Consider the following 13,792-nt stretch of genomic DNA (forward strand, 5'->3'; position numbering starts at 1 on the left):
CTACGTATGTGACATCTTTGTAACAATGGTGTTCCTTTTTGGCTTTCCCAAAAAATAAATAAATAAATAAATAAATAAATAAGGGGTTGTTTTTTACACCACTTTTACAACAGAAAACTTGGTACAAGAGAAAAGTGTGAAAATTACACTTGTATTTAAATACTCATAGATCTAAGGATATGCTTGTGAAATAGAAAATCCAGATATATTGGAAGAGTTTTTGGATTTTCATTTGTCTAAGTCCAAAACTTGCAACATTTCTAAAATCCTCAAGACGCTGAACAAAAATATTTAAATCATATTCGATACATGCCTTACCATTCGTTATTCCCCTGCATCTTTAGATATTTTATGAAACCACCATTTAATCACAGAAAATCCATCACTGCATAAGATGTGGTGTATTTCATGAATCCATTCATATGACCATTATAAACATTTTTGCTAACTCCATTTCAATAGTATTTTTAGACTGTACCAATTAGTCTATTTTATGCTGTTCTAAGTTTTGCATATCATGAAAATGTTTAAAATTATGAACATTTGTAGGTGATTTAAAACAACTTTGTTTATTTTCTTATATCTTATGAAATATGGAACAAATGTGTGGATTAAATTGCATGACAATTTTACAAACATCTGAAAAATCAGACAAAGTATAGATATATTTTTGGGATTAGATTCCTGACCGTCCTGATGCCATTGAAATTAAGCCATATTATTTCTGTACAGCAGTTCCATTGCAAGGGATTAGCAACATGAATTAAAAAAAATGCTGCGTAGTTAAAGACCCCCAAATTACACAATGTCCCATTTACTGGATTTCGCCCATTTATATTTTGGTTGCAGGTGACAGCTGGTGGTGTAGTTTAATACAAAATCTCATTTTGCCATTATCAGAAGTCAATACAAAACCTTTTTTGTTATAGTGGCACTGTACTGTAAGTGGCCCCTTTTTGTCTTTTAACTAAATACCTCCTGCTGACTGCCATTAAACAGCAGCGTCACATGACTGCATTTTCACTTCTTCAGCGTTTTTGATATTTTGCACAGGTTGGCTTGGTTAGTGTCGCTCTGTTCGACTAGGATTGTGGCATGAATACTACTGGAGCCCTAGACTAAGATGAACTGTTTGCATTGTATCGTTGTGCTGTTTCTTTCTGTTAAACTACAGCAGGTATTTGGAGTATGGCCCATGCCTCAGCGCATCACTCAGTTTAATGAGCAGTATTTTTTAAACCCGCTCCTTTTCGCTTATCACTACGCAGAAGATTCATCTGTGCGAAGCGGATGCTCTGTCCTGGATGCTGCCTTCAGAAGATACTTCAGGATCGTTTTTCCTGACTTTGCAGATGGAAGAGGTCAATAACACGTCACAAACCCCACTTTTCCATGTAGACATTAGGCTATTTGTTACATCTGTTACATAAATTACAGGTATATATTGGCATGCTGCAATCCTAGTGTCCTCTATTATTATTTGTATCAATGTTCAGGATTCAGTAACACTTGGTTTGAGCCCAAACCCTTCACAGTATCAGTGAGTGTCAGAAGTGGTGGATGTGATGAATACCCTGATGAAGGCACAGATGAAAGTTGTGAGTATGTAAATTATTGCCATAAAAATTTCATAAAAGACATTTATTTCCTCAAGAGCTAAAGATTTACATATGCTGGATTAAAGCCATACACAAGAATAAGTGCTTTCAAAATGCGGCAAAGTTTTAAATTATTGTACCTTTATGTGTAATATTTTGCAAGTATGATTAAAAGCCAATTTCACAAAAAACACATTTTTTATTATGCAAGGCTATAGATGTTACATATTTAGGCATTTAAGGCATTTGAGCATGAAAGAAAACAAAACTGTTAAACACTAAACTGTGTGAAATCTCAACATGTACTGTCTTGTCTAAAATTACAAAAAAAAGTATAAATAAAACAAAAACTAAATCCTTCTTCAGCCAGCATACATATAAGTCTAACCGGATGGCCTACAGGAAACCAAATATAAAACCCAAAAACTGCAATGCAGTTGGCAGTAAATGCACAAGGTCAAGGCAAGTGGATCCCTGACAGCATCTCACCTCATTTTCCCATTTCCACAGTCTGGCATTTATATAATGACCTAAATTTCACCAGTTCAATTGTCCAATTCAATCAATACAACCACATATGTAATTCTTTCTCTTTCGTTGGTTTCATAGCTCTAGAAAGCATTAAAGAACTATTTTCACATGTCCAGATTTACTTTAGTCTAGTGCTATTAAAGTACACGTTTTCATACTAATTTAGATCACACATGTTTTTTCCCTTCTCCAGATAAACTGAGTGTGTCACAAGGTCAAGCTGTGTTAAAAGCAGAGTCAGTGTGGGGAGCCTTGAGAGGTAAAACATATCTATTGCCATTTTCATGCTGAACCCATTTTTATCTGACATCTACAGTACATGCCTTGTCCCAAGCAGTCCCATCCCTTGTTGGTTAAACCTGACTTCTATGAAAAAAAGGCAGAGCTGAACTAACAGGGGTGAAAACTATCCAGATTTATTGCAAGTCATAATTTGTTTAAATTATATTATTACGGAGGTCACTTTAAACTGAACCCTGGTTTTAAAAACAGGTCTGGAGTCCTTTAGTCAGCTGGTGTACCAAGATGATAATAACTCAGTAAGTAGTCAATGGATGTACAAATAAATATAGTCAGGGTGCCGACTTGACAACTAAATTTAAGGAATTACAAAAACAGTACCACTGTGGTGATCCTTAGTTTACCGTTATTCTTTCATGCAGTATTTTGTCAATAAAACAGAAATTGAGGACTTCCCACGATTTTCATTTAGAGGGCTTTTGCTAGACACGTCGAGGCACTATTTACCAGTACATGTTATACTGAAGACTCTGGTAAGTACATTATTATTTTTCCATGTGACATTATTTGCCAGTGACAGCTATCATCTAAAATATATTATATATAAACTTTATGAGAGAGTATAAGTATTTTTCTTTTCTTTCTAGGATGCCATGGCTTATAATAAATTCAATGTATTTCACTGGCACATTGTGGATGATCCTTCTTTCCCTTACCAGAGCCACACATATCCTGATTTGAGCAACAAGGTATCTTCTTCTGGACAAAAGATTTTAAAAAAATGTGATGTCCATTTCAGAAAGCAGCATTAGTGATTTTAGTTTAAAGGTTTAAAAGACTTAAACTGCCTGCAGCATTCAACAAGCTGCGAATCTGAGCACGAAATGAAAGTTAAACACCAAACTTGGTGACATTTGAACATTTATCATTATATTGCATTTGTCCACATATTCAGTGCCTTGACTTTTAAAAAAAATCTGGTTTTATTTCTTTCTTGTCTGATGTGTTTATTTATAGATGATATTTATAGATGATTTTGGACTAAGGTTAATGTACAGATGTTAGAATCATTGTGTGTGAATCATTAACTGTACAGAATATTAGAAAATTATGTATATTAACAGTAGAAAATATAATTTATAGTCTTTTTTGTTTTTATAGTAAATTTCTTACAGTTTATGGTTAGTCTTCTAAAAAAATTAATTTTTTTGTTATTGTTTTCAGGTTATAAATCAGCTATTTACTAAGCAATGTTTTGCCATATGCAGCTGTGCCCTAGAGGGTTAAGCTGATGAGAGAGTCAAAATATGGTGATAAGGAACCACTACTGTGTTCTGTGTATCATTGTTCCTGTTGGCTATCAACTGAATGTGAAGAAACCGATTATGCATCTCTCACAGTTTAAATGAGTTTAAATTAAACTTTTAAGTAGCTGCACAAATAACTTTATGCCACCAGGGTTAAATCTGTTTCAACAGAGATTATCACAATATGTCAAAATATCTTAAAACCCGAAGCTTTCAAAATATTTCTTTAGTCTTTAGCATATTGGTGATCTTTGAAAGGAATCACAAATCCTCTTCACTGCAAGCCTAACCAATCATATTTTCATGCCTGGACCGATGATTGCTTTTAAAGTTTGCTGCAAACACTCATAGCTTATGTGGGGATGGTATAACTGTGAGAAATAATCTGTGTTTTGTTCTGAACTGACAAATCTGCACCAATAGGATTTGGTCAATTTAATCTGTGAAATCAAGATTGAATTCAAACTTCTCATTCAGTGACTTTGTGTTTATTACATTGCTTCTGGTTTAGGGAGCCTTTCACCCTGTGACTCACATTTACACACAGTCAGACGTGAGAAAGGTGATTACTCATGCAAGGGTTCGAGGAATCAGGGTGGTGCCAGAGTTTGATTCTCCTGGACACACTCAATCTTGGGGTAAAGGTATGAGACAGAAATCTATGCAGGCATGTGCATTTCTGATCACAGATTAAGCACAATACAGTATAAGCCCAATAAATACATTTTTAATGAATTAACTTATATTTTTTATTTAATAATGGCTTCACAGTGTGTAAATAAAGTTTCATTGTCATTCTTTTTAGGGCAGCCAGACCTGCTGACGCCTTGCTATAAGAGAGCTGTTCCCTCTGGAACATTCGGCCCCATCAACCCAACTCTGAGCTCCAGTTACCAGTTCATGAACAGCCTCTTTAAAGAGGTAACCTCAGTATTTCCTGACTCCTTTGTTCACCTCGGGGGCGATGAGGTTGACTTCAAGTGCTGGTGAGAACACATTAAATCAGTTGTTTGAAAAATTTGCCTTAAACTGCTAAAGTAGCTTATATAACTGCATATTATTGTGGCTTTTTTTAGGAAATCAAATCCTAATGTGCAGGCATTTATGGCAAAGATGGGCTTTGGGCATGATTATAGCAAACTGGAATCTTTCTACATGGAAAGGTAAGTGATGAGACAACAATACTGAGACTGTGGTGCTTGTGGTTGGCATGCTTCCGTAACAATATGAAAAGACTTGTAATAAAAATTAAATGTCAGAATCCCAGAGATTATACACACATGTGAACCTGAACTTTTTTATTACTCATAAATTATCAGGTCATTGAGTGAAGCAAAATCTAATGCTTTTTTTTAATTTTAGTATTATGAACATCACTGCTGCCTTTAACAAGACCTCCATTGTTTGGCAGGATGTTTTCGATCACAACAAGCCAGTAAGTTCCCCAGTGCCTGCTTTGTACTTTACATCTAGCTGTTTCTTACATGTCATGCATGCAAAGTACTTTGTCTCCTCCTCATGAACATACCGACTAAAACTAATGAGTGTATGTGTATAATGGATATGTTTTAGAGTAGGGCTCAGTATGTGGTGGAGGTGTGGAAAAGAGGATGTTACCTATGTAAGGTGCGCCAGGTGGCTAAGGCTGGATTGAAGGTCATCTTAGCAGCTCCGTTCTATCTGGACCTGCCCGGACCCACACACAACTGGGTTCGCTACTACAAAGTACGCCCTCTCTCTTTTAAAGGTCAGGCAATAAATGCACAGTGAGCTGAGTGGAGTGACATGCTGTGTTATGGCTTGTAGTTTTCACCTTCTTTTTAAACTGCGTGCATTATTCACAAGTTTCAGTTTGTTAAAGCTTAGAAAAGGCTTTAGTAATTGCGATAAGAAAGGTAATTCGTGGGAAATAAGCATATAGTGTAAGCAATGGGATGTGTAGTGAAGGTACTGGGGTTGGTGAATATCTGTTAATGTCAGCGATTTCCATTGATTGCCACAAGGTGTCTGTAAAGAGTCAAGGGTAATTACTCTTTTACAAATTATGTTTTCAAACCAAATAGTTTTTTGAAGAGGTAGATTTTAAAATTTGAAGGAAAAAACCTTCTGAGGTAGTAAACTGACAATTTGGAATAATGATAATGATGTGATGTGAAAAAGAAAGTATTCTGATGACACTTTCATATTTAAACAGACTAACAAAAACTAATTTTTGTCTTGATTTTACTAATGAAAGCATCTAACATGACCACAACCCTGACCATAATAAAACAGTTATTTATTTATTAAGATAAATAAATGACTGAATGTAAATCAAATCTCTAAATTATGTTGCTGATTTAGTTTTTTCCATATTCAGGAGAAAAACAGTTGTGCACTGTGGCTATTGCAGTGTAGCACTGGTTATTTATGTTTAATTCAACTCCCTTCTGTTTGTGAACCATTCCACCTGCTTCAGCGGTTATCTTTGCCTCTACTCACTGTTGAACATAATTAGTAATAAATCTCAGAATATACAAAATAAGCAATTCAAGTCACAGCTTTTTTACAGGCACAAAAAGAAAGTAGAATAGAATAACAAATACCAATAAATGTTTTATGTAAAAAATGAAATAAAATAAATAAACAAATTAACCACTTGTTTATCTGTGATTTACACAAACCTAACTTTAAAGTGTTCATATGAGAAGTCAGGTGATAATGTGGAGTTACTTCAAGTTCGTTCAGTGTTTAATCACACTGTCCTGTGTAGTTGTGAGATCCTTTTCTGCCCACTAAAGACTGGAACAGTAGGAAAGCTAAAGACTTAGCTTGACCTTCCTATCAACTAAAACCAGTCTGGTCTGCAACTCAATTTTTATAAACACCATAGAGACCTGTGTATGAAGTTCCTAGGAAATCTGAAATTTCCAAAAAAAAGAAGTTTCCAAAAAACCAGCCTGTCTGGCACCAATACTCATGCCACTGTCAAAGTCACAGAGATAAAACTTTTTCCTGATTTTGAGGCTTGAGGATTTTTTGACTTGTGTCTACATGATTTTCTCCATTCTCCTGTTGATACAGGATTGGCTGTTTTGATAATTGCACAGACGTTCCTAAAAATAGTGACCAGTGAATTATGTTGGCAAAAGAATTCTGCTGTATATTCCCCATACATCTTTTCCTCCAGACTTCTGAGCTAAGAAGCAAGGGGGAAAATGAAGCCACTGACTCCTAGTGGACATCTGTGGTACAGATACTTATCTTTACCCAGTATAAGCCAAAATATGATATGGTCAGTGATCGGCTCCAGAGCTCCAACTATAATTTTATGGAGCATTATGTTCTCCATGTGTCTGTGTGAGTTCCCTCCAAGTTTGATCTGGTGCTACAAACTGGTACATTTTACATTACTGGTTTATAAGGGCTAATTATGTACCAGGCTCTCTTTACAGTGCTTGAAATTTAAACACGAAATATAGAAAGACTTTAAAATAAATTTCACACTATTTGCAAATCAAAAGGCAAATCTTGCTTTGTATGGACTTGTTTGTTTTTGTAATTGCAGTTCTGCAGGACATACTAAGCTTAGCTAGTTTGCATGATTGAAAGCTAGTTTGCATGATTGAAAACAACTTCTTTTTCTCAAGCAATTAAAGTCAAAAACTGGTTCAGAGTAGTAAGAATAAATTCTATTCTGCTATGCATGGCTTGTCTGAAAGCCTGATTTATTGCTGATTATTTCAGTTTTCAATGTTACACACTCAGGCTTTCCTGTTCTTTGTGCATGGTATTGTGTTCAGGCACAGAGCAGCAGAAGAAGCTGGTGATTGGTGGTGAGGTCTGCATGTGGGGAGAATATGTGGATGCAACCAACCTCAGTCAACGGCTATGGTGCGAGAGATGACGTACCACTATGAAAATAATGGCCTTAAACAAACTTAGAAAAAACAAACATTAATTTGCTATTATGTGATGCTATGTTTGCATTTATACAGGCCTAGAGCAAGTGCAGCTGCTGAGAGGTTATGGAGTAATGAAGAGCAGACGTCTAGCGTGGATAAGGCCATTCCTCGCCTACAGGACTTCCGCTGTAAAATGATAAGGTATTGTTAATGCACTCGCCATTGCAAAGTAATATATTTACATATATAATTCACTTTCCTTTTGAATTGAATTATCTTTAGCATTGCTGTTTTGTTGCAGTTTGTTCAATATTAAAGTGACATAAAAGAATGACATTATTTTCTGTCTGATATTCTTTTTCTTTATCTCTAGGCGTGGCATTCAAGCCGAACCTCTGTTTATAGGCCACTGCAGACAAGAGTATAGTGGTCTATAGAATACAAGGATCATGACAGGAGCATGAGGAAATGTTATACATAGGGACTTTGCTTATTTTATCCTAAATAGTAGTGAATTTATTCTAAAATGATTTAACTGAGTAGAAAAAAATGTATCATGGCTTCATAGAACAGCAGTGGAAATGTATTTATTTCTCTTAATTTAAACTCGTGACTGTTTTGTAGAATGAAGACTTTTTGGTATGGTTATTTATAGGGTTGTGTAATAATAAAATGTTGAAGTAAAGCACGTACACGTATAATTAAGCTTCCTTCTTTCATTACACCAGTCTCATCTCACTAGCAACACAGCAGCAGATCCTATTAAGGCTGATGGAGTTTATGCCTGAACTAAGTTAGATGCAAGTAAGTGTCCAGAAATAACAAAAATACTGTAGGTTCTGCTGTGCAGACATTAATATGGCAATACATTTTGGGAAGAGTCCAGGACACAAATGACATATATCTAATAAAACATATAAAACAACACTGGGGTTTACAGTGAAAAAGTTATTCAATCTTCTAGCTCACGGTTTTGTTTTTTACCCTCCAATCAGATTTTGTGATGATTCAGCAACACTATAAGCCTGTTCAGCAGTAATGTAGTTGTTCAACGTAATTCCCCCAAATGTTTAATTTACTTGCTAAATGAGCTTACATGGTATTGATATTTACTTAGACGATTGATTTTCTCATTGTTGGGATTATGATGCTGACAGCAGATGGTAGGGATTGGCTAATCCTACAAGACCTAACGCTCCCTGGACCCTCCTCACACCACCCTCCTGCTGGCCACTCATAACTTCAGCTTAAGGGGTTCCACACTTCTGAGCCACAGTCACTGCTGTGCATCAACCAGTGCCAGGAATTAACTACCTGTTAATTAAAACATGTCCCCTTTTTAGTTCTTTTTAATTTGCTCCTGTTTTAACACAATCACTTTAACAACAATGCTATATAATGAAACACAGATACAACATAAACATATGCAGTATAATAGTAATCGTGTAGAACTAAATTTTAAACATGATCAATTTTATATTTCATATCTGATAAATCTTTGCCAAGATGTATTTAATTAGTGATTTATTTTTTCTGCGGTTCGGTATAAAATGGACATTTATTTAAATGGATTTGTGCTTGAGCCTCGTTTCTGCAGTGTAACATTTTTAAATAATCTCTATTCATGTAGTCCGAGGACAACACATGTTATTATAAGAGATTTAATGCGTTTAAACCCAAACTTGGCCAGGAATCATGATGACTCCTACAGAACTATAAATCTTTGGCTTATCTTAATTTTTTATATCTGAATATTATGAATAGGATTAGTTAGATTCTGGAGTTAAATCTGCAAATAATACTAATTATTCATTTACATTACAAACTAACCATTTTTTAAAAGTTTGTATTTAAAAAAAACTGAAATCAAATTGGAAAATAAAGTTCTATCTTTTTTAAATGATATTTTTATTAGTAACCCTTTGTATGCAAATTGTTGGGGTTTTGACAAAACTAGATTTTCTCATGTTAGATGAGAAATATCCTGAGAAAAATCTTTAAATTGAGTTCAAATTGAACTTTTTCAAACTTTTTACATTAGAGGTTTTTGTCCTTAAAGTTACCTTGTGGATTATACAAATAATTCACACACACACACACACACACACACACACACACACACACACACACACACACACACACACACACACACACACACACACACACACACACACTAAAAGGTTAATCTCACTCTTTGACAATGTCTGACATTCAAAGAGTTTATATACAAAGCAGCTTAGAGTATTGCATTGAGAAGTGAATTTCCAACAGTATGCTTTCAAGGGCATCTTTTAAAGTTGTTATTATACATTTTAATTGTAAATGCAAAATTATTCTACTGTATTGTGTATTAATTGACAGCCTTTGTTGCCATTTATGATATGATATTTTGGGTAGCACTAGACTGGCACCTACTTTGGACCTTCATAATACATTAATAACTATTACATAATTATTTAATTTACCAATGAAGCCTATTCCTTTGTTTTTAATGAAAGAGAGAAGAGAAAAAAGTTTGAGACAATATAATAATAATTGTTATAACAATAATAATAATAATAATAATAATAATTATTATTATTATTATTTTTTTTATTATTAATATTTGTATTATTATATTTATTTAGTAATTATTTTATATTAATATAAAATAATATAAATTATATACTAATATAAAAGTATTATTATTATTATTATTATTATTATTATTATTATTATTATTATTATTATTATTAATTCATGCTTAGGAATTACTGAAAATTTTAAGTTTTTTTTATCTGTAATTTTAAGTCTTTTTAGTGCATTTTTTTAAATCTACAGGCCTGGAATTGAATGTGCTTTAACTAATGTACTGATGCTCATTTTGTTTTCAAACTATGATTAATATCGATATAGCTTCAATTAACTGCAAAGTCACATCAGCCAAATAAAGTATTTGAATGCACATCAAGCAAATATGGTTATCAAATGACATTATGTCTCAATATGTCAGGAATAAATGTGCTGTCACTAACAAACCAATAACTTAAGATAGGGATAAGAACTTTTGGTATATCAGAGAAATTCATTTCAAACAGTCGACACATATTAATAACTGTAAGTTGTTCTGTTTTTCCTTTGAAGTCATACAAACCCTATAACCTCACAGATTTTACCTGCCGTTTAATAAAACGGGTTTGTGCGGTTCAGTGATGTTGATGACACGTGGCTGGTGCACAGGCAAGTCATCTGCCAAAGAAAATATTTGTCCAGTATATAGCAGTTAGTGATAATCTCATTGCTGGGTGGCTTTTAAGTGCTGTTGGATCTCCTAAACAGTCTGAGAGTCGCTGAGCCCCATCAGAAGGCTCAGGAGATGAGCAATCTGACACTGATCCGCTCTCAGACCGGGCCCTAACGCAACATTTTGCTGATGGCAGCAGCAACATGGGCCAGCAGCAGCTGTTTACTGTCAGAGATCTAGGTCAGGCAATGCTTGGGGAAGGGTTATGGCTCTTCACACACTATGGGCCTTTCCTGTTTGGCAGGTGGAGACGGAAATAAAGGTCTAACTTTGTGCCAATCTGCATACTTAGCCTTATTTGTATTACCATCTTCATCGTACAACATTCAGTTCCGAATAATAATCTGTGAATAAGACATAAGAAAGTGTCCCAATTGCACTTATTGCACAGAATATAATTTGTACATGTACTGTATGTAATGCAATATCACAATGTAAAATGCATTCACTCACTTAGAATCATTTATCATTCAATTTTTCTATTAAGAGCAGCTGACATCAACAGCATTATCCTGACGTGTACGGAGTGTAAGAAGCTAATCTCCACAACTCATGGCTCTGATACGGGCAGCATGAGATACAGACTTTAAGGTTTTGTATTACAGGCTGTCGAGTTACACTGTCAGCACTGCCCAGATCAGATCCTAAACACCTTAGCAGATATCAGCCACAAGAGAGTTAGTGAATAATATGAAATGGCAATCACACTAAATGGGTTTCCACGAAAGCATTTAATCATTGGTTTGGGGTGTTCATGCATGCAGTTACATTAGATAGTGTTGTGCTATGATTATAATGGAAAGCATAACTATGTATATTCTAAAATGAAATAAATATATGATATAAACAAATATATTTTATAATATCAATTATCACAGTTTGTAGTGTGACTATTTTGAGACACAGTTTCTAATCTCTGTGCTTTCTCATAATCTCTGCTCTGCTCATCTAAGCAAGTCTTGTCCTAAAAAGCTACTAGAGTACATTACATGTGACATCCACCTGCCTGTTACATAAACTCATTCTAATACCAGGATGTTGTGACGGCCACTCCCACACTTGCACACACAGCAGACTGAGCAAAGCACGCAGTGTCACTCCCACATGACATCAACAGAAACAAAACGTTTGCACCGCAGCTCACATGTCTTTACACGAGCCTTCTTTTCAAAACACATGTGAAACATAAACACTATGTTTGTCATGGCAAACCACCATTATAGCAGTCATGCAAAATTGCAGATATTGCAATTGATCTGACTTTAAAATGTTACGTATTCTTTGAGAAAAACTGTAGTTGACTATGTGACTTTATGCATTGTATTTCTCCTGTAAAATGTTGCCAGTTTATGTAATATTTAATCAAATAATGTATTCTCAGCAGAGACAAATCACTGTCCTGGGACAAGAAGATTTAGTGTCAAGCAGGCTCAAAGAGCAAATGATCAACAGCATTTTCTTCCATCTCTCAACAATAAGGGGCAAAAAAAGGGACTGTCACAAAGCATAAGATTTTATTTATATTTGATGTTAAGATTTAAACAAAATGTGCTTTAAAGTGGTACAACACACCTGTATTATGTGCTGGTCATGCCAAATCCTACACATCCTGCCCTACACACATCTGCTGTACTAAGTAGATTAATTAGCACGAATGGATGACAACATTTTCAGGAACATGCAGAAACAGGCACATGCGGTTTTGTGGAAACACCCTGACAAATCTGAACATTCTGTACAGCATAAAGATACAAACAAAGATATAATTTCAAAAGGAGAAAAAAACACTAGCTAGATATTGTTTATGTCTAATGTGCAGTAAAAAAAAGAAGAAAGAAAAACATCGAAAAGCTCACAGGCAAACTCTGGCCAATGTCTTGCTGACTTTTTGTCAAGGGCATAAACATGACCTCCATCGCTTTCTTACAAAAGATGGTGGCTATGACAAAATTGTCCCCCATCTAGGAATTTAAATATTAATTAATGTCTGTATTAATGCATAGACCCAGATAACCATCTAAACATAATTTATTACATTATGTTGGCTACAATTTGTAGTCTAACTCTTAGCTTAACTTACATTTATGATTTGTCCACCTCTGATTTTGGCAGAAGTACTAAATAACAATAATGATAATATTAAATCAAATCAGTCTTGAGAACCAAGAACTAAAACACACTGTCAGGTTAAGAGTATAGATAGGGCTCCTAAACAAGCTCCCTTTGCTAATCTGGATCTCTAATCTTTTTACACACTAGTTTAGCCCAACAGAGAGGAGTCTGTTGTAAAAACAGAGACATCAGCCTAAACAAATTGAGCATTACATGGGATTTTTTCTAGCAGAGATCATCTGGTCAGTCATCTGGTTTAGCCTCGAAGCTATCTGTCTTTTGAACTAAAAACACTGTATTCCTTGAATCATATTAGCAGAAATGCAGATGTAGCTTTACTGATTGCTAGTAAACAAATGTAAACATTCTAAGATTATATTATATTCTACTTGGGGTTTATTGGGTTTAAATTTAGTTTTCCTACATGTTTATAGCCATGCAGTAATCACACTATCATGGGAACAAACCGCAGATGAACAGAGTGTGATTGTCTGTCTATTGTGTGTGACCTATCTCGACATAAGTCCTTAATAAGGCAATTCAAAGAAAAAAGCAAATCACTGACTTCAGCCCTCTAATTACTGGTAAGTCAGGCAGAAGTCACTAATTAGGCAGACTGAGACCCAGAGAGCAGCCACCATATGGCATTGGGCTGGACTTGTGCTCTGGGTCCTCACTGCTCTTTCAGCCTTACGGTGACTTAATTGCCCGCTGTTTACACCCCCTTACTCATGGGGTCTTTGTTTGACTTAGGAGAACACATTTTGAGGCAGGCTAAGCTGCTTAGCAGAGAAGAAATTGATGTCTTCTTGCTAACTAATTCCTTTTAGGTTGTGC

The 13,792-nt window shown here is 35.0% G+C and overlaps 1 protein-coding gene across 1 annotated transcript; it reads left to right on the forward strand.

Moving 5' to 3' along the window:
* Positions 1–1,123: 1,123 nt before the first annotated feature.
* On the forward strand, positions 1,124–7,997 carry hexa (hexosaminidase A (alpha polypeptide)). The gene is made up of 14 exons (XM_060887027.1): positions 1,124–1,361; positions 1,497–1,598; positions 2,323–2,388; positions 2,622–2,668; positions 2,792–2,902; positions 3,017–3,118; positions 4,188–4,320; positions 4,482–4,662; positions 4,753–4,839; positions 5,039–5,111; positions 5,249–5,423; positions 7,459–7,549; positions 7,654–7,761; positions 7,934–7,997. Exons 1-14 carry the CDS (start codon positions 1,124–1,126, stop codon positions 7,995–7,997), a joined length of 1,578 nt encoding a protein of 525 aa, XP_060743010.1.
* The last annotated feature ends 5,795 nt before the right edge of the window (positions 7,998–13,792 follow it).

The sequence above is a fragment of the Tachysurus vachellii genome, chromosome 14 (assembly GCF_030014155.1).
Source record: "Tachysurus vachellii isolate PV-2020 chromosome 14, HZAU_Pvac_v1, whole genome shotgun sequence".
NCBI lineage: Eukaryota > Metazoa > Chordata > Actinopteri > Siluriformes > Bagridae > Tachysurus > Tachysurus vachellii.

What these genes read in the sequence shown, in the direction of transcription:
- hexa (XM_060887027.1), top strand. Translation starts at nt 1,124, where the DNA reads ATGAACTGTTTGCATTGTATCGTTGTGCTGTTTCTTTCTGTTAAACTA. An exon ending in TGAAGGCACAGATGAAAGTT is followed by an intron (nt 1,599 to 2,322) that starts GTGAGTATGTAA and finishes TCCCTTCTCCAG; the next exon opens with ATAAACTGAGTGTGTCACAA. An exon ending in TTCCGCTGTAAAATGATAAG is followed by an intron (nt 7,762 to 7,933) that starts GTATTGTTAATG and finishes CTTTATCTCTAG; the next exon opens with GCGTGGCATTCAAGCCGAAC.